This window comes from Sparus aurata, chromosome 6, assembly GCF_900880675.1.
Source record: "Sparus aurata chromosome 6, fSpaAur1.1, whole genome shotgun sequence".
In the NCBI taxonomy this organism is placed as follows: Eukaryota; Metazoa; Chordata; class Actinopteri; order Spariformes; family Sparidae; genus Sparus; species Sparus aurata.
This window is the reverse complement of record NC_044192.1, coordinates 3,729,203-3,755,373: the sequence shown is the minus strand read 5'-3', so window position 1 is coordinate 3,755,373 and position 26,171 is coordinate 3,729,203. Positions and strand designations below refer to the sequence as shown.

Sequence of the window (26,171 nt, the reverse complement as noted above, 5' to 3'; positions counted from 1 at the left end):
GGGTTAGTTTGGATTATATATTTTTTGCATTTTTTAAAATGTGAATGCTAAAATAGAGGATAGAACAGGAGATGGCCAGTATAATCAAACCAGATATTTGCTTGATTATATTATTCCCTCTCCATCAACAATCAGAGACGTGTTGATGGAAACCTCTTCACCATTCATCTTCTGCTGACAACTGATACTAATATGTTACAAATTCATAACTTCTGGTACTATTTTGCCTCTGCAAAATCTCTTTGCTGTTAATCAAACTGTTGGTTGTAGTTTGAATAACTGCAAAAAACACCTGACAAGTCCTTTAAAAGGTATTCCTGAAGACTATCTTGATAGCTGAAATGATTTGGGGGAGGAGCTGAAATGTAATTAGAAATATGACAAATGATAAGAACACAATACTGCATAACGTTAGTGTTCTGTAGCTATAGAACAAAATGCATTTGGTTATTTTAAGGCACTTATATTTCCTTGAGAAAATAACATTTGTTCAAAATTACGTAAATATATCAGATAAATTATTAGTGAGAAGCTGTGAGAAGAAGAAACAGTGACGCGCCACACCTGTAATACCACCTTAGACAAGCTTTATTAACATATTTTATTGTACAGAATTCTGCAGACTGTTCACAGCTGAGTGGACAAGCTTTGCTACACATCGCAGTAAATAAAATAAAATATGTATAAACCTGAAAAGTTGTAATTTGTCGATGCAGTTTGCAGTATTTAAAACGGCTTCAACACAACAAAACACTGTAACAATGAGAGCAACGATCATTCAACTCCATGTGTCCTAAACCTCACCACCCTCTGCTCCTTAAAGTGCATTTTAATAAGATGAAGGACAGACTTGTTTATTGTGACAGAAGACCTGCAAAGACGTTTATAGGCTGCAAATACAAAACTGTATTGATGACCATGTAAAGGAGAATGTTGCAGAATAATAACATTAAGAAAACTTTGGCTGCTTTGCTTTGTTTCTTTTCTTGTTTCTTCCTTTTAACCTTTTATAATCCCCAGAAGGAGGCGACTCCACTGGTTCTAAAAAAAAGTCTGACTTAAAATATGTAATTTTATGAAGAAGTGACTGTACTTCTCTCTCGATTCATCACCTCAGTAAACAGTTTTCCTAACGACTTTATGGTCTCGGTCTGTAGTTTCAAGTCTTCTTCAACACAGCTTGATGTTCATTTATCCTCCCCGGCTCCACCCTGTCATCCAAATATGGTCACATATATGTCCAAAAAGCCAAGATGGCGACGTCCGTAATCATTAAGGTTTCAGTACAGTCGCCCACAAACCAACAGGTGACATCACAGTAGGATGTTAGCATTCCCTTCAACACAGCATTCCTCATTTTCAACCCTTTCTCTTACTGTGCTCCAGAATTGTAATTTTCTCATTAATACAAATATTATGGGTTTAGTTTAAGACCAATCAAAGGTCATTTTACCGTCACATCCTTGTATTTACTCCATTAATCTGTGACGTAGGGTCGTATGGAGTCAGGAGTGTTGAGGATGAGCGATTCACAGTTAACTCAGAACATCATCCTCTCTAACGCAGCCTGATGTTAGCAAGTGTGGATGTTAGCGTTTAGCTCCAAGCAGCGAGGTTCATACAGCTGCTAGCAGGATTATAGTTTACTTTCATTTGTTTATTTCTTGCATTCATGTATTTATTGTTGACATTATTGACATTGTAAGACAAGCTGAATATTAGATGAATTAATATAAAATCATTCATGCTGAAGTTGGTTTCTGTGACCTTCATCAGACCAGAAATATCTGCACTGTGCTGCTGGTTCTTTAACAGTTATACACTATAATCAAACACTGACTGTCTGTCTGTGTAACAGAGTCGCACACTGAGTTCAGGTGTTACACTTTGGTACCGATTACCTGCTAATGATACACGAGTTATAACACGACGAATCTGTGTTTCTCAGTTTTCTGGTCTACTTTTTGTCACAACATAAAATTCTGTTCGTGAAATTTCTGTGTCTGTAATTTGCATATGTGTGTGTGTGTGTGTGAGAGAGAGACATACAGTTTATATGATAACAAGCTCTAAATAAAATCAACATGTCCCATAACTCATCTCATGTCTGTGAGTGTCATCAGAGTGTGGCTGCGCACGCTGAACAACACAGAGTCCTGTGACTAACAAGGAGACGATGAGATTCAGACTGTTTGGATTAGGAAGATAATTAAAGCAACATTTCTGTTTCAGCCTCGACTCTCTGCTTTCATTTCTCCTTTTGTTTATTTCCTTCTTTCTTGCTCATTGTTCAGACTTTTAACATAGAGCAACTGAGTAAAGATCATTTTTAGCGTTTCGTTTCTTCCTCTTTCTTGATAAAAATTCAGAGACTTCAGTTTATTGATCAAGATTCAAAGTGTTGTTGTGTCAAACCTCTGGCATGCTGTTCAACAATGCGATTACATCTCCTCATAAAAATTCAGCCTGCTTGCCGTTTCTCTGCTGAACAGTAATCAAAACCATAATGTCCAAAGTGTCTCCATCTACACGTCCCGTCCTTGAAATATTCCACTGTTTCCTTTGTTATCTACGAGGCCGTTAGCTCTCGTTAACAGTAAACACAGTAAGGAGCGTACGAGACGTCATTTGTCCTCTTGGCTGATCTTAAACATCCGCAAACTGAAACCATCGTGTGGATGTTTAGTTCAAAGAAGAAAATCTTCAGATTGATCCTCAGTGAAGCTTCGATACCAAAGACATTCACACACCACTTCCACCTTCCACATGTAAAAAAGTTCAATAATATGCAGGAACATTAGAAGTTAGACGATTGGCTTCATTATAAGATGCCAAATTAAAAGCATCGAGCTGCTCAGTTATCCACATCAGCCCACTGCTTACACCTGTGTGTATCAGAAATCTCACTTTTTCATGTTCACCCACTTTAGTTTTATACACAGTGTATACACAGCTTCAGCTCAGGTCCATATAAACATCCTCGGTGCTGTGATCTGTTATTATTCTCTTCTTCTGTTTGTTTTTTGTACATCACAGACACAGAGATGATCCACACTGATCGTCTGCATCGGAAAACTGAAGCAACAGAAAAGTAAAATCTCTGGAGCCTGAACTTCTTCACTTCACATCCTCTGTTGGATATTTCCACAGACATTGAACAGCTTCCAGTTCATGCAGGTTTTCTTTGAGCTAAAGCACGAACCACAGTGGGCACATTCTCCATCCTCTGTCGATGATGCATCCTTTATTACAACGGTACAACTCTAAACTGCTGGAATCACTGGTTAGTTTGCTTGAAGGTTCAACCACCAGAGCTCACTTGATGGAAAAGGTTTACATGTTCGTCTGATAAACTCTCCTTCAGGGCTCATGACCGTAATATTTGTCTGGATGTCCAAACTGGTTGCAGTGGTTTTGATTCCTACAGAGTTCGTATGGTAGGGAGAGATGTTTTAGGGTGATGGAGGACAGCATGATATGATTTTCTGTGACCAAGATGTGTCTTAAGACATTTTTCAGCTAAACCAAATCGTCACAAACTGTTGGCCAAAGAAGAACTAGACCCTGATTACCAGCTGAAGGAGTCAAAGAGGAATGTTCTCATGTCAAATGTGATAAATCTTCATGGTTACAGACTGCAGAGGTGTTCTGAAGTCTGTGAATCAAACAGTGTCTGATCCAAGAGATGTTTCAAAGTCATTAAAGGCTGAACCACGAAGCTGCCAGTGTGCTCCATCAGAGGTTAAATGACGTGGGAAACACCGTCCCTTCACACTCCACCAACATCAGGACTGGGGGACACAGTATCTGATCATCTCAGTAATTCAGTGACACCCACTTCCTGCAGTGATGAGTCGGCTGTGTGGAGATGACAGTCGGGTCTGAAGTCTCTCTCTCTCTCCAGCTCTTTCATTTTCACACAACATTTTCTCAGTGTTTTGTTAAGTACAAACAAGTGCAACACTTTGAACGTCGTCTTGGAGACATCGCCTAAAAACGTGCACTTTTATCTTCATACTTATTATACAGTCAAGTCTCCTTCCTGTCTGATGGCCGGCTGTTCACTTCACCTTCATGTGGCTGTCTGGGGCGGATCGTTGACTAATCAAAGGGTTGGTGATGGATAAAAGTGCTAAATGAAAGCAGCTTTTCAACTATAAAAACATTTACCTTGCAACAACTTGAGAATTTCCACAAAGGATATGAAAAAGTTTCAAAGAGGAGACATGAAATAAAACAAAACAGCATCCTCTGAAGTCGTACCGAGGCGGAGGGATTTGTTTGAAGCTGCAGGACTGTACCATCGGGGCAGTGGAGTGGAGGGTCAAACCATCACGGAGCTGAGAGGGTGTTTCACATCATCAGGACGGGATTTTGGAGTTGCGTTGACAGCCATTGGGTCGCACCATCACAGAGGTGTAGGGGTGTTGTTAGAAGTCGTAGGGTCGTACCATCATGGAGGTGGAGCGCAGGGAGTAGCTGGGGCCTCTGAAGTGGTGCCACTTGATCCCGTTGAGCTTCCTGATGTTGTGGCCGACCGTGTAGTAGATCCCGTTCAGGTTGGAGAAACCACAGGCGTCAAACCACCAACCTGACGGAGAGACAAAGACAAGGAGGGAGACGAGTCGTGTGAGACGAGGAGGGAAGAAGAAGAAGGAAGGTTTGACTTCACAGTTTTCATTGCTGGACTTGAGGGAAAACTGTAGATGTGATTATTCTTATTCAAACACTCACATTACCACTTCTCTTCTCCCGCGATCGTTTTCTTTAATTCCCTCTCTGTTCATTTCTTTTCGTCTCCGTCAGTCTCTCGACTCTCTGCGTTGTTGTGATTAGAAAACGACTCGCTGACTAATCGTGACCAGCGACGTCTTCTCCTCGGAGACATCAAAGTTTTGTCGGCGCGATTAACTTAATGGGCGATCGCGGCCCATCGAGGGGAGGCTGAGGAGAACGAGAGAGCTGTTTGTGTTGGCGCTGACACAAGGTGAGGGGTGACGGAGACAGATGTTTGAGAGGCCGGAGCTTTTTCGGGAAAATGTGGCTTATTTTGATCGTCCAGCAACAAAAATATGTGTTTTTGGAATCGTGAAGTATTTTTTTTATTTGGTGTGATTTATGATGGAGAGATATAATTCAATGACAGTTTCATAAACTTTGATTAAACAAATCAAACTGCTATCATTTCTGTGGTTCCACCCTGTGAAATCATACATGAGTAAGATATTTACTAGAAAACTTGTTTATTTAAGTTTGGCTTTCCAGGGAACGGACAAGTCCAAGAGAGAAACGGCTTCATTTGAGGAGTTCACATTTAAAATGTATTTGGGCTGAAACATGGCGCAACCCAGAGAGCCCAGAGGACGGGGGAGGACGGGGGAGGACGGGGGAGAGAAGGAGACGATATGGGAGGAGAGAAAAGAAGAGGACATGAGGGGACAGGATGGACATGAGACGTCAGAAGAAGACAGGATAGGATGTGAGAGAACATAAGCACATGAGAAGGAATGAGAGTTGAGGAGAGTACAGGGAGTCAGGGAGAGGATAGGAGAGGATATAAGAAGACAGGAAAGGAGATGAGAAGATGGGAGAGGACAAGACAGGACAGGAAAGGCCATGAGAGGATAGTCGAGGAGATGACAGAGGAGGACAGGAGGAGATCTGATATGTCGGGGGAAGACAGGAGGGGAAATGAGAAGGACGTCAGAGGAGAGGTGAGGAGAGGAAATGAGAGTGGAGGAGAGAACAGGACGGGGCATGGAAGGACAGGAGAGGACAGGAGAGGAAATGAGAGAACACAAGAGGATATGAGGGTTAATGAGAGTGGACAAGGGTTCAGGAAAAGACATGCGAGGATGTGAGAGGACAGGAGAGACGTTACCTCCAGTGAGCATCAGGGCACACTTGCAGTGGTCACAGTTGTCGTTGTCCTGGTCTCGGGTGCTGAAGCTGGTCCCGTGGGAGGCCAGACTGCTCTGTGTCCCCGCTGTCCCGCTGTAACCTCTCAGATACAACCTGAGGGAGACCACACGAGATGACACGAGAAGGTGAGTGAGGGACGGACTGATGGAGACATGAGGAGTTATGATTTCAGCCTGGTGTGACATGTCTGAATCAGTGTGTCCACACTGCAGGTAGTGTAACCGTTAGTTACCTGTACTGCTGCCTCTCATTGGTCAGTGTAAATCGGTCGTACTGGGAGTGGGCGGGGTTTCCCTCCCAGTCCTTCAGCTCCACCCTCAGAGAGTACTGACCCTGACTGGTCAGCAGGAACAGAGCTTCATTACCCAGCCAGTGTTCTCCCAACACGTCCCCGAAGCCCTGCAGGAGGAGAGGAGGTTTCACTCAAGCTTTGTATTCTATCATCTCTTTTGATTCATCGCTCTAAAGAGACAAACGGACCATTTTGTATTCCCTCCAGCTCCTCTGGAAGTCCACGCTGCCGTTAAATCTCCTCTGGAAGACGGTCCAGCCTCCACCAGCTGTCTCCATGTCACAGTACACCTTCAGAGAGGAGAGAAGACGGTGTTGACACTAAAAACTGTTGGACTCAAACAAAAAGAAATAAGTCTGCCACTTGTAATAATCATCAGCTATATGAGTCATTTCATGAGATGACCGAGGCGGCTGGAGAAACAAGGTGCTGCTGGAGAACGACTGCAGCTCTGATGTCGGTCGTACCTGCACAGGTTCAGATCTGTTGCCGATGTAGATGTGATACAGACCGCTGACAGAGTAACCGGACTTGTAAGCGTCTGCACAGTCCCTCCATACCTGGGTCCTCGGAGGTGACCCTGAACACACACACACACACACACACACACACACACACACACACACACACACACACACACACCACAGATAAGTTAAAACAGAACTTTATGTTTGTTTATGTTGAATAGTTTTATTTCTGTCTTGTCACAACGCTCTGCTGTCAGGCACAAAAAACAGTTGGTTAGATTAGAAAACATCCTGGTTTGGCCTAAAGGCAGGAACACACCAGCCCAACCATTGGACGTCTGAAGCGTTTGGAGAGGCTCGGACGAGGTCGGGAACAAATATGTTTGGTGTGTTCAGCTGCGTCGGAAGCTTTCGGAGCCGCGCGGACGTTGTCGGATCTGACTGTGCATGCGAAGTCTGAGGAGGAGGGCCGTCGGACGTCTGAGCCATTGGATTCTCTGATTGGTTGTGTGCCAGCTGAATGGCCGTTCTGATTGGCGGTGTGCTGGCGAATCAGCGCGGTGTGTGGGAGGGGCGGAATACTGTGTGCGCTATGTTTTTCTATGCACTCCGTTCCGTCATTCCCCGTTTTCATGTTTTGCAGTACTGGCACAGACTAGTTGTTCTGTCCGTTCAGGACGAATTAATTTGTGTCAGTCTGGTAATGCCTCGCTGCATGTTTAGTATGCAGCTGTTTTTTATCGGAAATAGTTAAGTTTCGTTTTGATCGAAAGCAAAGAGAGTTGCGTGCATAAGGTTCTCGTTTACAACTCACAACACAAGCGCCACCCGCTTATTGCATCTCGCGCAAGCGCAGAACGTACACGCTACTGTGGAGTAGGCAGCACGTCGAAGCGGTGTGTTCAATGCAACTTTTCTGCCGAACGGGTCAGACAAGAGGCAACGGAGTGGTCGGATAAGGCAGTTGGACGTCTGGGCGGTGTGTGGGGGCCTTTAAAATACCTGTGTTGGTCCACAAAAACACCCTGAGACGGTCTGATTCACGTGAAAAACAGCTGGTTTGTTCACTGATAACACGGCTAAAGATGGTCAGAAATGACCTCACAGACTCTGGTTGCCTGTTTGCAGCCTTGTTGTCTTGTAATACCACCTTCCTACTTCCACCTCCTGATGGGAAATTCAGCTAACAATCATATAATGTGAACGTGATGTGTGGTAAAACCTTGGACGTATTTGTGGTTTGCAGACATGATATTCTGGAGACTGAGCTGCAAATATTCTATTACAAAGTTACTGAAAGCCAATAAAAACATGAGTGAATGTGTACCTGTCGTCGTGGCCACCATGTTGATGAGCGTGTGGACCGACTCCATCAGCTGCGCCTGCTGCCTCTGCAGAGCCGTGTTGTTGCTGCTGGCGACTCTCAGCTGCCTCTCTAAAGCGTCGATGGCCGCCATCTGAGTCCTGACGACAGACTGAGAGACGAACATTCACTCCTGTTGAACCACTTTCTCCTGACCTCAGACTTCATACATCACGTTTATGACTGTTTCTGTTTACATCAGCCAGCTGAGATTAAAGTAGCTTGACTGGACAGAAACTTCTGCACACTCAGGTCAGTGTAATTTACAGTTATGAGGTCAAGCTTGGCTTTATAAATGTAAAACACACGCCGACTGATTCTCATAAAAACGTCCCTGAGGTAATCCAGACACTATTAACAGTATATGCATGTTGCGTCAGTGTAAAACACACAGATGTGACTGTTATCGACGGTACCTGCAGTCTGTTCTTCTCCTCCTTCATGCCCTCCAGCTCTCCTCTCTGCTGAGACTCCAACTTCTGAACTTTACTCTCCAGACGACTGAACAACAGACACAGAGAATAAAATTAGAATTTACAAACACTTGATTCAAAAACAGGTCCACTGAAAATGCTCTTCTCTAGTGTCTTTTTGGTGCCAGCGTGCAGAATATTACTGTGTCATCATCACAGAATACCTCCAGGAATGTGTCATATTAACATCAGGCTGTTTAACACGAGGGCTGCGTGTTTGTCGGAGGGAGGACACGAATCCAAACTATTTGTACAGCAAATCTGTCTGTAATGCACCAGAGGTTGTAACTCCTGAGCTACTCCCTCCTGTTAGAGAAGCTGTAAAACAGGGAAATAAAGATTAATACCCCAAACCATCATTCTTTCTGCCAGAGCGGACCGCGGTCCACGTTATCTCTGCAGCTGAACCAGCAGAACAGCTGCTGAAAATAGACTCTGCCTCGCAGTTAGATCAACAACGTAGGAGCCAAATGAATGAAACCTGATGAAGGAGTGGCAGCGGCTTCAGAGCGAAACGTGGGACTCTGAACGTGGCTGAACGTCTAGTTCACACTCACATCTCTGGCTCAGGAACAGGACGTGAGGTGGGGGGTCTGCGGGAGTCGGCTGGGAAAATGTGTCTCCTTCTATAATGTTTCCCACAAATTTGGATGTGTGTGTGTGTGATTTAAAGCATAAAACACAGTCTATCAGCTGGTGGCCATTATCATAAAAATATCTCAGTTCCTGTGAGAAGGCTTATCATTTTCCAATAGTTCATCACAAAGAACATCTTTGTGATATTTGTTGAAAATGTCCAAACATCCCAACAGCGTTTCATCACTGTACCTGCTGGCCTGCACACACTGGGGAGACAGCAGTGAGTGGTAACAAAAGCTACGTGTGTTGTTTGTGTTGTTATGATAATGTTGAAGGTTAAAGAGACATGAGGTGATGCAGGACCTCTGCAGCAGCGACTGACTCTCGTTCAGCAGCTAACAGCTAACAAAGGGCGCCGAGTCGCCCTTTCAGACTAACAAACGTTCTTGACAGCAGTTGTGTTAATATCGAATATTGTTGCATTTCAAAGTTGTTCATTTATCAGTGTTCGTACACATTTTTCAAGGTCAAATTCAAGCACTTTTAAGGGTCATTTTCAAGATTTTCCAGCACCTTATTGCTGGGGTAAGATATGCTACAGGAATATATATATACTCATCATTTTATTCTTCACTTTTTATCACAGTTATGTACATTGTATTATGCTGTAAACATCTAAAATTATGTTTCAAAATAGCAAAAACTTCCGAAATTAACTATCCAGTCTGATCCCACTTTTGTAAAAGACACAGAGTTATAATGTCAAGCACTTTCAAGCACTTAAACTAAAATCCAAGCACTTTTCAGACCTTGAAAACACAACACTGAAATTCAAGCACTTTCAAGGATTTCAAGCGCCCGTACAAACCCTAATTTATGTATCAATTAAGAGAGCCTTTGAATGTAGCAAACAAGCCAATCACACACATCTTGCAGAAGAGGCTCCTGGGTAAATCTAAAAATGTATAAATCCTGTAAATACCTTCTTTCTCTTACCTCAGAGATATCTAACATCACCTGAAGATTTCTAATCATTCTTTATAAAACAGGGAGGATGTAGTTGGATTTAAAGGCTCCACTGTTCTCCAGTAGTTCACTCACATGTGAATATCACTACATTAACACTCAGACATGTAACGTGAGATGTGCTAATAAAACATTTGCAGCTTTTCTAACCGAACTGTACGACACAAAGTCCAGATTGTGCTGAAGTGTAGCAGACGAGTACGACATCCTCCTGCATCACCCTCTAACCTGCAGCGGCATCACGTCGCTGCTTCACGCTGACGACTGAGATCACTTTACATCAGCAGGTGAGACTCTGGTCACATTAAGAGCTGAAACACATTATCAGCTCCTGCTTCTGATCACTTCAATGTGTTGACCTGCAGGTGAACGAGGCAGCGCCGCTTACTGTGATGGAGACCGATGGGGAGTCGCTGATCGTTGGGGGGCTGCGGTTTGTACAGCGTGTGTGTGTGTGTGTGTGTGTGCAGATTAATGAGTCCACCACATCTGCAGTTTGTTCTGATTATAAACTTTGCCAAGGGAACTTTTTTAAGACCTACACATTATAACCTGGCATTGTTAATGTGGCTCGATGTGTCAGTTTATAGCGGTTTACATGTATTAATCACTTTATTGTCCGTGTGAGCGGATTGTGACGTGACGTGAAAAATGAGATATGACAATTATAAAACCTTCTAATAACAGGGTTCGTACACATTTTTCAAGGTCAAATTCAAGCACTTTTCAAGCACTTTTAAGGGTCATTTTTAGGATTTTCCAGCACCTTACTGCTGGGGTAAAATACGTATCTAAAGGAATATATATACTTGTGATTTTTTTCTTCACTTTTTATCACAATTATGTACATTGTATTATGCTGTATACATCTAAAATTATATTCTATAAATATTCAGAAATTAATTATCCAGTCTGATCCCAATTTTGTAAAAGACACAGAGTTATAATGTCAAGCACTTTCAAGCACTTAAACTAAAATCCAAGCACTTTTCAGACCTTGAAAACACAACATTGAAATTCAAGCACTTTCAAGGATTTCAAGCACCCGTACAAACCCTGTAATAAGCTTAGTTCTTTTTAAACACTGTGACAAAAACTACAGTGCAGAAATGAAATTAATGTGTCTGATAATGAATAAAATTCTCTTTTGTTTGGTGTCAAGACACTTTAACAGCACAAAGAAAGATCTGACTCATGTTCTGTGAGTCTATTGAGAATCTCTGCTCTAAAGCTTTACATTTATTTGAATTGAAATGTTTTCAGATATTGCAAAATGTATAAAATGTTCATCACAATTTCCCAGAATCCAAAGTGACCGACAGTCTCAAACCAAAAGACATTTATGAAGCTGGAACCAGACAATGTTTAATATTTTTGACTGAAAAATGATTATGATGATACAATTAATTATCTTAATTTTACTTTGATCAACTAATCGACTGATTGACTGACGTACACAGTGCAACAGCTGAACAGCCTCCTGTGTCTGTTTCCTCTTCTATCAGGAAACAATAACCAAAAACTCTCCTTCTAGTTTCAGATCATCTTTTAACAGCAGCACTGAAACTGTTTCACAGCTCAACAGATGAAAAGAAAACCTTTCTGGAGATTCTTAAGAGGAAAATCCGACCCTGCAGCGGGCGTCATCATGCAGTGGGTCGGTGGAAAACAGCTCATCAGAACTGATCCACCTCATTAAATCCTGGTTATTATTATTCACACAATAATCAGAAGCAGCTCTCTGAAGAGCAGCCCATTACTGTCACGACCTTTCTAAAGATTTCAGGTAAATTAAAGGATTAAATGCTTTGCGGTTGAGAAGATTCTCCGAAAACCTCTGAGGCTTTTGGAAACTTCTTAAAAACCTCCGGGATTATCTGAGGAATGCTGTGTGATGAAATGAGACCTTACACCTTCATCTGCTGCAATTTAATTTACTGATGCAGATGTCGGCTCGCGGGCTCGACAGGTTCAACTGAGCTATGTTTTAACTGAACGGACAGAAACCTGCGTCAGTCCTGAGTCACGGCTCGGTATGATCGTATGATGTGTGAATGACGATGATGTGAGCTGATGACTCTGAAAGTCACGTAGTCTGATCACACCTCAACGTGTCGTCTGGACAAAATTCTCCTCGTTATCACAAGTTGATGACATGATCAATATGCAGGGTTCGTACTCATTTTTCAAGGTCAAATTCAAGCACTTTTCAAGCACTTTTAAGGGTCATTTTTAAGATTTTCCAGCACCTTATTGCTGGGGTAAAATATGTATCTACAGGAATATATAAACTCATTATTTTTTCTTCACTTTTTATCACAATTATGTACACTGTATTATGCTGTAAACATCTGAAATCATGTTTCATAATAACAAAAACTTCAGAAATTAATTATCCAGTCTGATCCCAATTTGTGAAAGAAACAGAGTTATAATGTCAAGCACTTTCAAGCACTTAAACTAAAATCCAAGCACCTATCCGACCTTGAAAACACAACATTGAAATTCAAGTACTTTCAAGGATTTCAAGCACCCGTGCGAACCCTGAATATGGCTTTTATTTCCTGCACACAATGTAAATCACTGACTAAATGTGCCAGCTGACCATCACGGTAAGCAAAGGAATAATAATCTGTTAATTCGACTAAAGGACAGACTCGATGTTCGCTGCAATTAGATGCAAAATAATGACATCAAATATCGATATCAGCGTCTGCAGTCAGACAAAATGAGATGGAAAATATAAAATATGAGCAAAAATCCAAAGTCCTGCATCAGCTGTATGTTTGTATCCACTGACACAGAGAGAAGTAAAACACTCGATAAAAGACTCTTTCTCTCTCTTACACACACACACACACACACACCCCCTGTTTGTATTACATCTGTTACTGTAAACAGAGAACACGCTTGATAATGACTCATGGCCTGTTTTACGCTCAGAGCTCCGTCCAAGTTCACCTCACAGTGAAAAATAGTGAAAATATTGTGATTCTAAATATTGGTGTGTCTCGCAGCAACAGCTGTGGACGTATTTCCATCATCTCTAATGACTTGCTTGTGTTGCCTGTTCAGTTGTGAAACCACTGATAAGGCTCATATCTGGGTCAGAGGAGGGTGGATGTCATTTTTCCCGAAGTTATTAAACGTTTTAGACATCAGACACAAATTACTGTTCGAAGCAGGGTAATTATTAACGTCTTTAAACTTGTCTGGAGGGGATTTTTAACAACTGACCATATTTGTTAAATGTCTCTCGACTTAAAAACAGTGATGGAATGTAACTAAGTACATTAACTCCAGTAAATCTGTTTTATATACCTTTTTTTTTCTTTTTAAACTTCCACTTCAGCTCATTTTAGGGGCAAATATTGTTCTTTTGATACCAGCTCAAAATTGGTGCTTAACTCCTTTCACATTGCCAGATTGCGACTTTGCCTTTTTGTTTTTGTGTCACGTTCATCATCACTAATGTGCCTGAAAAACCCCAGAAGACATTAAAAGTATCAATAAAGTTCAGTGTGAAGGAGGTATTAGACTCTGCTCTGTGGGAGAAAGTCATTTTAAGGTCCCATGTCACGCTCCTCTCAGGTTCTTACCTTTATTTTGGATGTCTGCTAAGAAATGTTTAAATTCATACTGTTCAGAAACACATTATTTTGTCCATGTGACATCACAACGTTACTAAAGTCCTGACGGCTTGTTTAAAGCCAGTTTCTCAATATGGACTTTGTGCATTTCTCCCAGGGTTTTGCTACTTTGGCAGAGTTTAGATCTAGACCCGCTGTATAATAACAAAAATACACATATATCTCTCTACAATATGGGACCTTTAACCCTCTGAATCCCAAGCCCACCGGCGGGCTCGAAATTCCACTTATTTTTAAATGACTGGCATTTACAAACCATTTGTCCAATCCAAAAACCAAAAGAACCGGCGTAATCGTCAGATTCTCAAGTTTCCGAGGGTACCTGAATGTATCACACGCAAAAAGCGCAACATGTCTAAACAGGCCGGAGAATACGGGGGAATTTCATGACATTTCATCAACCTCGCTTTGATTGCCATGTCTTCTATAAAAATTTGCAGAAAAAAAGTGCCTTACAAAACCTGTTTCAGGTCAAATTTAACAACTTATTTTTCCTATGTTCCTTAGGCCTGGGGGTACCTGAAAATGTGGTGTATACACTAATTCCTTATTTTTTAAATTTTTAAGAAAGATAAAATCACAAAAGTTCAATTTCCGTTTTTTCTTTTTTCTAATGATTTATAGCTTTTAAATTTTGGTACACTGCATGAAGACATAATTGGGTTGCATCAGCCTATAGCCATGGTTGTCCACTGCTTGGGATTTTGAGGGTTAATAAACAAGTTTTAGTAATGATCTGTTAGTCAATAGTGGGAACTTTCTACCTGTTCTTGGCTCTCAGCTGACTGATCTCAGTCGTCTGCAGCAGCAGTTCCTTCTCCAGCTTGTTGGTCGACAGAGAGTTCTCCAGAAGCTGGATCTCTATACGAGACGTCTGGTTCAGCACCTGGTGGAGAGACAGGACGTTAAATCCAGGAAATCTGATTTCAGGTGACGAGATGATGAAATCAGCAGCTCGTTACCTTGGCTTCCACCACGTTGAGTTTGCGAGTCTGCTCCGCTGTGTGCGTCAGGAGGTTTGTTCCGATCTCCAGCATGGTGGCGGTTTGGTTGTGGACGACGTGCGGCGGTATGTTAGCGATGTCCGGCTTCATTTTCTTCTGAATGACGTTCTCCAGCTGTGGATTAAAAAAGACAAACACAACAGAGAATAAAACTGTGTGCAAGGAAAAACACAAGACAGATGACGTCTTTCAGGATTGTTCTTTCTTTCCGCATTATACAGTCAGTGAAACGAGTTCTGTTGAGTCTTTCCAGAAGCTCAGCGTAGAAATACTTGATTGCGAGCGCTGAAACCTCCCACTCAGTGCATCAGGTCCACCAAATCAAACATGAACACTCAAACATGTCAGGAGGTCTGGTATATAAAGCCGCAGGTCTCTACATCTCTGGGAATATCATCCGATGCCAGCTCGCACTGCCATGCTGCAACCTTTAACCCCTGACAAATAAATAATCCATCCATGCAGCCGCGGATTCATCCCTCAGGCTCCACGACTTCAGGATATCAGCGCCACTGAGAAGCACAGAGAGTTGATAAATATATCGCTGCACCAACAAACAAATTGGTCCCAGTGGGACGACCAGAAACCAACCACTGTTTGATGAGTCACTGCGAGCCAAGTTCAGGCCGGATCACATCTGAGTCTGCTAAATATCACTTTTCTTAGATGAATCCAAACACAAAACTGTTTAATCATCACACTTGTTTTCAGTTTGAGGAGCAGAAGTTTCACAGCTGGACTTTCTGCCGTTTCAATAACTCCAACAGAGGAAGAAGCCGTCCCATCTACAGATCGAGTCACGTCATTTTCAGATGACACATTCTCCAAGTCAGCCTTTTATTCATATCATATCAATAACTTATCCTCAAACGTGTCATATATATTTGATCAACGTTTAGACAAGAAGCAGATGGCGACACCTGCAAAAATCAATCACAACCTAAAAATCGTCTGATCCTCCGTGACGCAGAAGCTTTCACATCCTCTACAGTGAAATCATGAAAACAAAATGTTTACAGAACTGTCCTTCACACCTGGACATAGATTTGCCTCATTAATCGAGAGAATATAGAGAGAAACACCTGATATATGTCAGATTTCTTTCAAGTAGTCAAATATCTCACAACCAACTTCACTTAAATTCATTCTTCAATTAAATCTGTTCACTACTTTGAGAAATTAAACACAAAAGAGCCGTTTCAGTTTGATTTAAGTGTGTTTGTTTTGACTGCTGAAGGCCGACAGCCGACTTGTTTTTCGTAAGTGCTGACTAATCCTGCGGTTTCACCAGCGTTATGTTTTCATGCTTTTATTCCTTTCAACTGCTGATCTTATCCCCGCTGATTGACTTTATCACATGCATCATTCTTCATGCACGCTGACGGCACTATTACTCATTTTCACTACTCAATTAAAGTTACTCAAGAGTTATTATGTTTAGTCTGCTTCAATTCAGCTTCAGATTGAAACAAGAATCGCTCTGTTCAATCAGAAAATGATTTTACGAGCGGAGATACGAATCAAAGTGGCCTCTCGGAGGGACTTTTGTGTGAGCGGGTAGATTGGGCTAACCTGGAACAACGACAGAAAGCTAATCAAATAATCAAACGGGGAGAAAATAGCTGGAACGAGCTGCTTCGTTTCTCCCTCCTGCTTTGCTTCCTGAGATGCTGCGCAGATAAACTCTGACGAAAGCCAAAATCTCCACCTGGCTGCTTCTCAGTCCGACCAGCACGGAGACGAGGGGGGAAACAGAGGCTCAGAATAGCTGCAACGCTTTGATTACACAAGCACGAACACCAAATGCTGTCAGTGATCGAGAGAAAAAAGATTTAAGATCCAAAAAGAAGGAAAAAAAAAATGAGAATAATTGGAACAAACAAGAAAAGTTCAGCAGGTTCTTTTTTGGTCTTTTGTTATTTTTTCATCGAGTCTCCAGAGACACAATGTGCTGACTCTTTAATTGACCCTTATTTCCTGCTGTAGAATTAGAGCTACACACACACACACACACACACACACACACACACACACACACTTCACACAGACAGAAACTGGCATACACTCATACAAGCATGCAAACACACACAAACACACACACATGAACTACACGAGCTGACCAGCGAGCTACGCAGACAGCCCCACGTATGGAGGGCTCGTTTCTGAGACGCTAACTCAAACCACATGTTGGCTTCGCTGTGATCTGGCCCTCTGGGTGACTTCACAGAGGGAGGTGGGGGGAGCCGGGTCACCAAACAGCCCAGATAACAAGACTGACGCACAGGCAAGTAGCACCGATACAGATCTGGGGTAACAAGTGCACGGTGGGTCGCTGGAGTGTGTCGGGATCTGAGCTGGCAGCTCCAGACTGGAGTGACTCCACCGAGGACGGCGTGTAGTTTGGGAAAACTGCTCAATGTGAACCATGTTTATGTTTAGTGGTGAAAAAATATGCACACATTGTTTCTTCCAGTAGAAGATCAGATACTTGTGCAAAAACAAAGTACTGATTGAACTTCTTTACTCGAGTAAAAGTAATAGATTACAGGCTCTGACATGTACTCAGAGTATCAGAGTAAAAAGTCTCCCTCTGAAGGACATTTGTGCTCAAAGCTAACTGAAGCTCACGTCATATTAATAGAATTGAGAGACTATTAAAGTTAAAGGTAGAATCAGTAGGATTTGTCCCAGCTGTTCCTGAACGCTGCTCTTTACCAAAACTGAAGTTCAGAGGATGTTTTGGATGATTCAGCAGAATTTATTCAAGTATATGACTGAAGAAATTCAGCAGAGAGAGGCTGAGCTGCAGAGAGCAGATGCTGGTGCTATTCCTTGATCTGCCCTCTGATGCCAACAGAAAGTGAATCATTCCGCTGCAGTGACTTTTAGCCGAGGCAGCTTCTGTCAGGTACTGTGGCGAAGCCCTGTTAGAGCCCTGTGTGCTGTCACGTGCACAAAGTGTTACTCCTCACTTTGACGGAGTGGTGTCGAGACATTCCTCTGGATCCTGAAATCAAAACCAAGATCAGCATGGCAGACTGAGTGTTTTTGTCACCTAAAGCTTGTTTTTACCTACTACATTATCCACAGTGTCCTGGTAGTCGCCTGACGCCTGCTGCAGCTCTGAGGAGCACCTACAGTAGTCTGGTAAACTCACTTCTTTCTGACTCCAAAGAAACAGAAGTGTTTAATTTTAAACTTTCAGTTTCTTTTGAAGACTTTTACAAGAAGTCACACAGATCCTCTGGAGACACTGAGGGATTTATACACTTTCCACATGTGCAGTTGTGCTTCCAAACACCTGGAAACTGACTTATGTGTGAAACTGATGGATTTTACAATGAGCGACAACTGATCTTGTTTCACTTCAGTTCATATCTTTTTATCACATCGCTTGAAAGCCTTCAGCTTAAACAATGATATAATATTCTTGGAAAAACCTCTTGAGCTTGTTGTATTATTGCAGCGTGTCTCTAAGTATCAGAGCGTCCAGATGTTTTGGCTGAAGCTCAGAGTGTTATGAAGCAGCAGAACAAGCCAACAGCCCGAGGCTTCGCTCTCTGAGCAGCGCTCCACTTGACACACTGCAGGGAAATATCCCTCTGAAGGGTGCCTGACTTTTACACTCCGAGTCTCTGTTACCCTCCAAAACCTTCATTCCTCTTCTCTTTCACTTTCTGTATCTCACATGTAAGAACTTATCTCGAGGTGTGCGAAGAATTGCTTCATCTCTGACTGGAAATTAGCAGTTTCTGATTCTCAAAAGATTTTGGGGGCGTTAATAACGTCTCCAGCCACTTCAGTTGTTTGGGAAAATACTCCGGCATTGATCAGAAATGTTTAGTGGACTACGAAACACGCAAATCTCCATCAGTATGGGGGGGAGGAGATAATGACTGCGTTTTAATGTATGTGTGAACTACAAACACATGCACAAACAGGACCTATAAACATGCATTAGTGGAGATGTGTCAGAGGGGGCTGCCTGTATGGGGCGCCAAGGAACAGTTAGGGTTCTAGTGCCTTGCTCAAGAGCACCTTGGCAGTGCTCGGGAGGTGTACTAGCATGTCCCTAAGCCAAGTCCCTGCAGCCTGAGCTCCTACCTGCCCTTCATTTAGCTCAACTCAGGGTTGAAGTGGTTCATGTCCAGTGTTTATATGAGGCGAATGAAACATGAAACAGATCACTTTCACTTTCTTTACTTTGGTGCTAAAGTAGTTTTTAATGCTTTTTATGGGAAAACTAAATTTACGGCTGAGGTAGGAGTGGGAAAGCGGCGGCGTGGGTTCAACTCAGTTCTGTTATTTTGAATCTCGTTCCCACAGGACGGCAGGACGAGGGCTCTGAATCTGAAGTGGGCCGAACACAAACAAAGATGTTCCCAAAAAAAATCATGATTGAATCAAAGCTTCTGTTACATGTTCTCCTACACACACACACACTCACGCCCTCCAGTTAAACTTTGTTTAATAGGTTAAATTAAATATCATAAAGATGTGTACTTGTAAACGTGCCTGTAACCGCCAACATGTCCATCAGCCAGGACATTTATTCAGGTATCGTACTTAAATACTTAATAAAACCTTAGTCTTTGATTACTAGTAAGTTCCATATATTGTTAAAGTTTTAAACTTTCTGTCCGCTTCAGGTCCCTGTCACATGTTTCTGATGTCTACAAGTTGTTTATCAAAGAGATACTTCTAGGGCAGGGACGTTGACATGAATAATTTGCGTCGACACGTCGTCCCAAACAGGAAGTGGTAGTACCTGTGGAGGCTGAGAATAGCCTCCCTCACACAGAGACGCTGCATTAACGCCGCAGCGGCGGTTCCTCAATTCTCCACCGTTGGTCGTTCACACAGAGCGAAGCACCGCTGGAATAAAGACGAACCGCCATGTAATTCACACAGAAAGCTGCGCTGCCGCTCCTAAAGAGACGTGATGGTACACGTCATGATGATGATGTCGGGGTGTTTCCCAGGTGTCCCCCCTGTCAATCTAAACCCGCAAACCGTTAATAATGTGTAGTGATTGAGAACCCGGCCCCCTAAACATCCTGGAAGATGAACGAGTTACGTTGTTTGCGCTAAATTACATTATTACATAATCGCCATCAGTAAACAGGTCGCTGCGTGACTCTGTCACTTCCGGGGACGGAGGCTGTTTTCTGGGGGAAAGTTCACTGAAGTCTCGGTCGGGAGGGCTGACCATCACGGTGATTTCTATCAACACAACCACTTGAGTGAGTTAAAGGTTTTTGCCGGTGACAGACGCTGTTTTTCGGGCAGAAATGTGAGAAGAGTTGGTAGGACAGGCGGGACGACAGACGTTGCTCCGCCTACAACTGCGGTATTTCTTTCCTCATATAAGTTACCAACGACAGTTACAGTTACTACGTTACTTTTGTTTGGTCATGCAACGTTAAATTAATCGTTAGATTAGTCGACTAATCGAAAAAATAATCGCTAGATTAATCGTTTGAAAAATAATTGTTTGGGACAGCTCTAGATATTTCACCTCTAAACTTCTCACATGGTCCCTTTCAAATCATCGTCACAGGCCCAGAGTGGTTAAATAATCAATACTGGGACAAAACACAAAGATTACAACAACGTTTTGAGACTTCTTTCCTTTACTGTTAATCCACCTGTCCACCTGTGACTGCTGCAGGACACGACTGTCAACATGTTGCTACTGTTTCTACCTCCTGCAGCCGCGGACAGATGCTTCACTGACTGGATTTCATGATCTAACTTCAGTGTTTTTCCCACAGGACTTTGTGAGACTACAGTATGGTGGGTGGACCTACGACCTCCTGGGGGGTCCAGAGACATGATTCCCCCAGACGAATGCTTTGCTCAACTTAGCGTTAAATGCATCAATCTGGTGCAGCTCTGTCGATGATATGAAGTGAAGAAAACAATAAAATCAACCACTGAGCTTTGGCTCTGACGCCTGGTAATTAATCTAGCTCTCACAATGTGAAAGAGCTTTGGCTTTACAAGGTAAACACAAGTCAACACTCAGAGTCGACTGGCTGCCAGTGAAAGACGCTTCACTTAAGCAACGGCACAAAAACATGTTTTTCAACACCAGTTATTGAACTGATCGGTTTAGTTTATTTAATTTAAAACAAATGGTAGTAAACCAGCTCTGGCAAACTTTAACTGTTCTCTGAGGAAGTTTAAACTATTTATGCTCCGTCAGCTTTTTATTTTGTTGCATCATGGTTTACATAAAAGTCTCAAAGTGATCAACTCACAGCCAAGACAACTGTTTCACAGACACGTCTGAGTTATTTTACTGATCTGCAATTAAATTTTTACATCTTTCTAAAGAATTTAAAAACAAAGTTCGGCTAATTTAGTTTAAAACAAATCCAGCTGGAGCGAACTTGAAATGTTTCCTGAGGATGTTTTAAACTATTTATGCCCAGTCTGCATTTTATTTTGTTGCATCAGGATTCACATGAAGGTGTTGTAAAAGGAGAATAATTCAAAGCCAAGGCAACTGCTTTAAAACCCACCAGAGACACATGAGGAGAACAGATGAGAAGAGAAGAAAAAAGAACAAGAAACTAAAATCTGTAACGTACTACATGTTATAATGACCTTAAACTGTGTGTTGTGTGTTTGATGATAAACAGTCAGCTTGTTGAAGGGTTACAGCTCCGTTCATGAGTAAATGAATGAATGAGTGAGTGTGTGTCAGTAAATGTGACAATCCACAATGTATATGTTGGTGTGTGTGTGTGTGTGTGTGTGTGTGTGTGTGTGTGTGTGTGTCTCAGGCTGCCGGGTCACGACTACAGCCATGACAAACATCTCAATCATCTCGCCACAATCAGGACCAGATGGGCTAAGTCAACACAGTGGTTTGTGTGTGTGTGTGTGTGCAGTTGTGCAAGTGTACAGATGCACATTTTTAAGGCTACAAGTGTGTGTTTGTTATAAAACTGAAATGTCACTCGTTTGTTTCATGGTAATATACTTCAGTGCTCCTGTCTTGTGAGTAAACCAGGTTAAAGGTCCCGTCAAGTGGAGCTCTGAAATGTCTTCTTCTATATCTCACTTTCTCTTTAAACCTGAGGAAGAGATCAGCATCAGTGTTTCCTGACAGGTTCCTCCGTCTGCAACCAGAGTCACTCCCTTGTTACACCACATTACACTACTGACACAGTTTTGAGCATCCCGACAGATGCTTTCATGTCTGTCAGTCTGTGGACAAACTTTGACGGAGCCACAGAGTCACAACAGAGCAAGATGCAGTCATGAAACTTGACGGGTGTAGTTGAGATCAAAATGAAGGACGAGTTGGAGGATGGGTGTGGATCCACTCCAGGCTCAGCGTGTTGTGTAAAAGGAGATCATCTTAACGATTCTGCTCACTTCAGAGATTCAGTGTTAAAAACAACATTTGTCTTTTTTCCTTTATCAGTTTAATTTAACAATGTCACATTTTTTTCTTCACTAACATGGACTTGTTTCATTCGTCCTGCCAGACTTTTAGAGACCGGGTCTCCAGACGACTCAGAGGGTTGAAGTTACAATCAGTTCATGAATGCTCATCCAAGGGCAAAGACACGGCACGGTGAGTAATGGCTGGTTAGGAAATATGTTATTTGAGATTTATTGCTTTAGTTCAGGGTTATAACTTGTCCTGCCGAGTGACCGTCTGGTTCAAGGAAAATGTGCGACAGGAGGTGAATGCTCTGATGTATAAAAGAGGGTTTGAGACCCGGTGAAGAATGCAAACAGAGAGATAGTTTGGTTGGATTACAAATGTGATTCCGGAGAGCAGGCTGCAGGAGAAGTGTAGGATAAATAAATGAAGTGCAGCGGCGGTTCATTCACTGTACAGAACAGTACAGAAAGAGACGTTTAAGTCTCTGTTGAAAGACACGTCTGTAACATTACCTGTATGTCCCAATCTATTTACTGTGACAATAAATAAAGCCGACGTTTAATGAAGTATTAATGGCCGGTGTTGTCATAGCGCTCCTCTGTCAGCGTGTTTGAACAGATGGTGCTGGACGGACGCCACTCGATGATGGAGTCACTGACTGGATGATAGACAGTGTGGGTGTGAGTGTGAGTTTGGTAAAAGAAGAAGAAGAAACTGTGATTGTGGTCGGAGATGTTTCGGTTCTCTGTGGCGAAGAAAGACAGACAGTGACGGAAAGAGGAAGCGAGAGAGAGACTAATAATGTGGCTTGTGAGAGAGCAGGAGTTACAGTTAGAGTGCCAATGATCATCAGGAACGTCTGTGGGCTTTAATTTCTCTGCTGAGACGAGTTAATCATTCAGGTGAAAGGGCAGACGGACACTTTACACACTTCCAAAGATTTTAAAAGCCGTCATGTGAGAAGCCCAGAGGGTCATCTCATCACCGAGATTACATCTGAAATCATTTAAGGTTACGTTACATTCAACACTCAACTACAACACACCTGTCTTGGGGAGCAGATATGTTTTCACTTATTGAATAAAGTGATTAAGCATGATGGATCAATTACACCAAGAATCCCAGCTGTTCAGACACACAATATTAGAGAGGTGATGATAAGGTGCAGTACAACCTGCATGATCATCTTAACACTCGTGTATCCAACAGAAATGATTCACCTAGTTTGTTGAAGAACTTTCAATTTTTTAAATATCTTTAAGTCCATTTGTGTTCAATATGTTACTTCCCATCGTTACTAGAATGGAGATGGTATAGCACTCTTAAAGGGATATTCCGGTGTAAGTTTAATCCATGGTCTAAATCACCATGAAACTATGTTAGACTCCCTCTCGAGAGATCAAGTTAGCAGACCGCTAATTTACAGAGTTTTATCAACCTCAGAAACGACCGCACGACAACAATACACTGCAGTAAATGGATCCAAATATAAACTGCCACCAAAAAGCCACAAATAATGCTCAGAACAGCACCAAACTTCAGCAACAGTACAAATAGGGTCTCAGCACATAGTCCGGGGCATCTAACCTCCGCTAGCTTAGCTGGATTTCTACTGAAAAGCTAAAAACAGTCTTCAACTCTCCCGACACGACGATTACCGAGTGCGGTTAGAAATGCTCAATTCCGTTCTTTTCCCTGTCCGCTCTCGATAATAACTGTTATAAACTGGCAGGTAAGACACATATGAACTTTGATTGCTTTTCCATGGAGTCATAATCATACATTTTCATCCATGAGCAGCGGAACTCTACTGCACTTGGTAATCGACTCGTCGGGACTTCCCGTCAACAGGAAGCTGCTGCAGAAGAGTGGTAAATTTAGTCAGCTTTTCAGTAGAAATCCAGCTAAGCTAGCGGAGGTTAGATGCCCCGGACTATGTGCTGAGACCTTATTTGTACTGTTGCTGTTTGGTGCTGTTCTGAGCATTATTTGTGGCTTTTTGGTGGCGGTTTATATTTGGATCCATTTACTGCAGTGTATTGTTGTCGTGCGGTCGTTTCTGAGGTTGATAAAACTCTGTAAATTAGCGGTCTGCTAACTTGATCTCTCGAGAGGGAGTCTAACACAGTTTCACGGTGATTTAGACCATGGATTAAACTTACACCAGAATATCCCTTTAATATGCATGTCATGATTTCAACTCTAAATCTGATTTAAATGATTCTACAATTCCCATCATGGAAATCAAAAGCAGGATAATTTTTTCCCAGTATTTCTCTCTCACTAGTGAGACAATCTAACAACTGAACAACGACACAGCTCCCCTACTGCCACTTATGTTGTGTGCAGACAAACAATCAGCCAACAGAAATGTTGGGTTGATTTAGTTTATTTTCTGAGCTGTTGCGGTAAAACCGAGGTTGTGAAAATGTACGTGACAGTTGACCGGGCATAAAACCAAATCCTGTGCTGGGAAAAAAGTACTTTGTTTTATTGAATCGAGTCGGGACACTGAAATCAAAAGTCAAATTGAATCTACATGTGTCCAGTTTGACTTCTAAATTTGAGTTTAATTGCTCTTGTATAGTTTCTTTTTTTAAATTCAACTTTTATCCTACATACTTAACTTTTCTCAGTTTATCTGTAATAATTTCTGTCCCTGTGCTGCTGCAGCATCTAAACTTTTCCTCTCTGGAGATCAATAAAGTTTTTATCTCATCACATCTCATCTTATCTGCAGCGTCCAGGGTCTGATTCTGTTCCTCTCCTTCACTCTCTCCAATCACTTCTGCTTCTCTTCAAAGTGAAACTATGCAAAATAAAGCCAAATATATCCCCCTGAGTCATGAAAGCATGAAAAGGAAAATAAAAAAGACTTTCATACGTCTGACTACATTCAGGGTTTTGACTACCTGCAGTCCCCAACGAGTCGATGGAGGAGAGGGAACGTTTTGAAATCTGTCGTTTTAAGGCCGATAAAAAGGGAATGTTTGAACCCCTCGGTGTCTGTGGTGATTGGCCGCATGCCAGGTGTGTGTGTGTGTGTGTGTGTGTGTGTGTGTGTGTGTGTGTGTGTGAGTCAGAGAGAGAGAGAGAGAGAGAGAGAACAAGGAGAGGTTTTCCAAGAAGCCCTGCGTGGTTTTGGTCAGTTTGGCATTCGGCCACAAGTCACTGGGAATCTCTCCCTCTTTCACTCCCCCTCTTCCTCCCTTTTCACTGCTCTCACCTCCTCGTGTTCATCTGTTATTCATCTGATATCTCACCCACCATCTTTACACTCCTGCACTACTCACTGCTGTACCCTTTCTCTCCATCCATCCATCCTCCTCCATGCCCAAAATTCTCTCCATCTCTTCACAGTGTTTTGGTCTCTTTCGTTCTTTCTTCTTCTTCCTCCTCCTCCACCTCCTCCTCTTCATCTCCTCTACCCCTCGATCTGTCTGTCCTCCCTTTGTCCCTCAGCTTGTCTACTTCTATGGCAACTGAAATCTCCCACCATGCCAACTCACTGCTGTAGAGAGATGAATGACTCTTTAAACTGGGATTTGAAAACAGAATGAACAGCCATTCACTCTGTCTGACACACCACACACACACACACACACACACACACCACACACACACACACACACACACACACACACACACACACACACACACACACACACACACTCTGAGTGGAGGAGTATTATAACCCCGTCCAGCTGATAACAGGCTGTCTGCTCTGCTAACTAATTCGGTGGCCTTTTGAACAGGAGATAGATCTCACTTACGGTCTCCTCTTGGCTGTTTGTCATCTCATGTGTCGCGTCTCAAAGTCCGGCTCAGACCCAAAAATGGCTCCAGGAGACTCTGAACACGGGCCCTGATTTTAACAGCAACCCTATCAGCAGATTAAGTATTGGCGTTGTACGTTTCTACAAATCATGAATCTGTTATATTTCTACATGTTGTGACTGTGCTGTGGTTAAGGGACAGTGTGTAATATAT

General features: G+C 42.4%; 1 protein-coding gene across 2 annotated transcripts; it reads right to left on the bottom strand.

The window, feature by feature from the left end:
- Positions 1-565: 565 nt before the first annotated feature.
- On the bottom strand, positions 566-26,050 carry LOC115583246 (angiopoietin-1-like). Of its 2 annotated transcripts, XM_030419882.1 has the most exons (11): positions 25,955-26,050; positions 25,475-25,692; positions 14,735-14,890; positions 14,537-14,658; positions 8,461-8,545; positions 8,009-8,156; positions 6,682-6,794; positions 6,403-6,504; positions 6,155-6,321; positions 5,882-6,015; positions 566-4,591 (listed from the first exon to the last, which is right to left on the bottom strand). In XM_030419882.1, exons 2-11 carry the CDS (start codon positions 25,598-25,600, stop codon positions 4,431-4,433), a joined length of 1,314 nt encoding a protein of 437 aa, XP_030275742.1. In that variant the 5' UTR covers positions 25,601-25,692; positions 25,955-26,050; the 3' UTR covers positions 566-4,430. The 2 variants fall into 2 exon arrangements, with proteins under 2 accessions (XP_030275742.1, XP_030275743.1); XM_030419883.1 differs by lacking the exon at positions 25,475-25,692 and having other exon boundaries at positions 25,955-25,993.
- Positions 26,051-26,171: the final 121 nt, after the last annotated feature.

Bases quoted from the DNA above. Each gene is read 5' to 3' on its own strand.
- LOC115583246 (XM_030419882.1), bottom strand. From the start codon at position 25,600: ATGAAGAGGAGGAGGTGGAGGAGGAGGAAGAAGAAGAAAGAACGAAAG. The intron at 6,322-6,402 runs GTCCGTTTGTCT...CTCCTCCTGCAG, and splicing joins GCTGGAGGGAATACAAAATG to GGCTTCGGGGACGTGTTGGG. The intron at 4,592-5,881 runs GTAACGTCTCTC...TCTCTCCGTCAG, and splicing joins TGCCCTGATGCTCACTGGAG to GTTGGTGGTTTGACGCCTGT.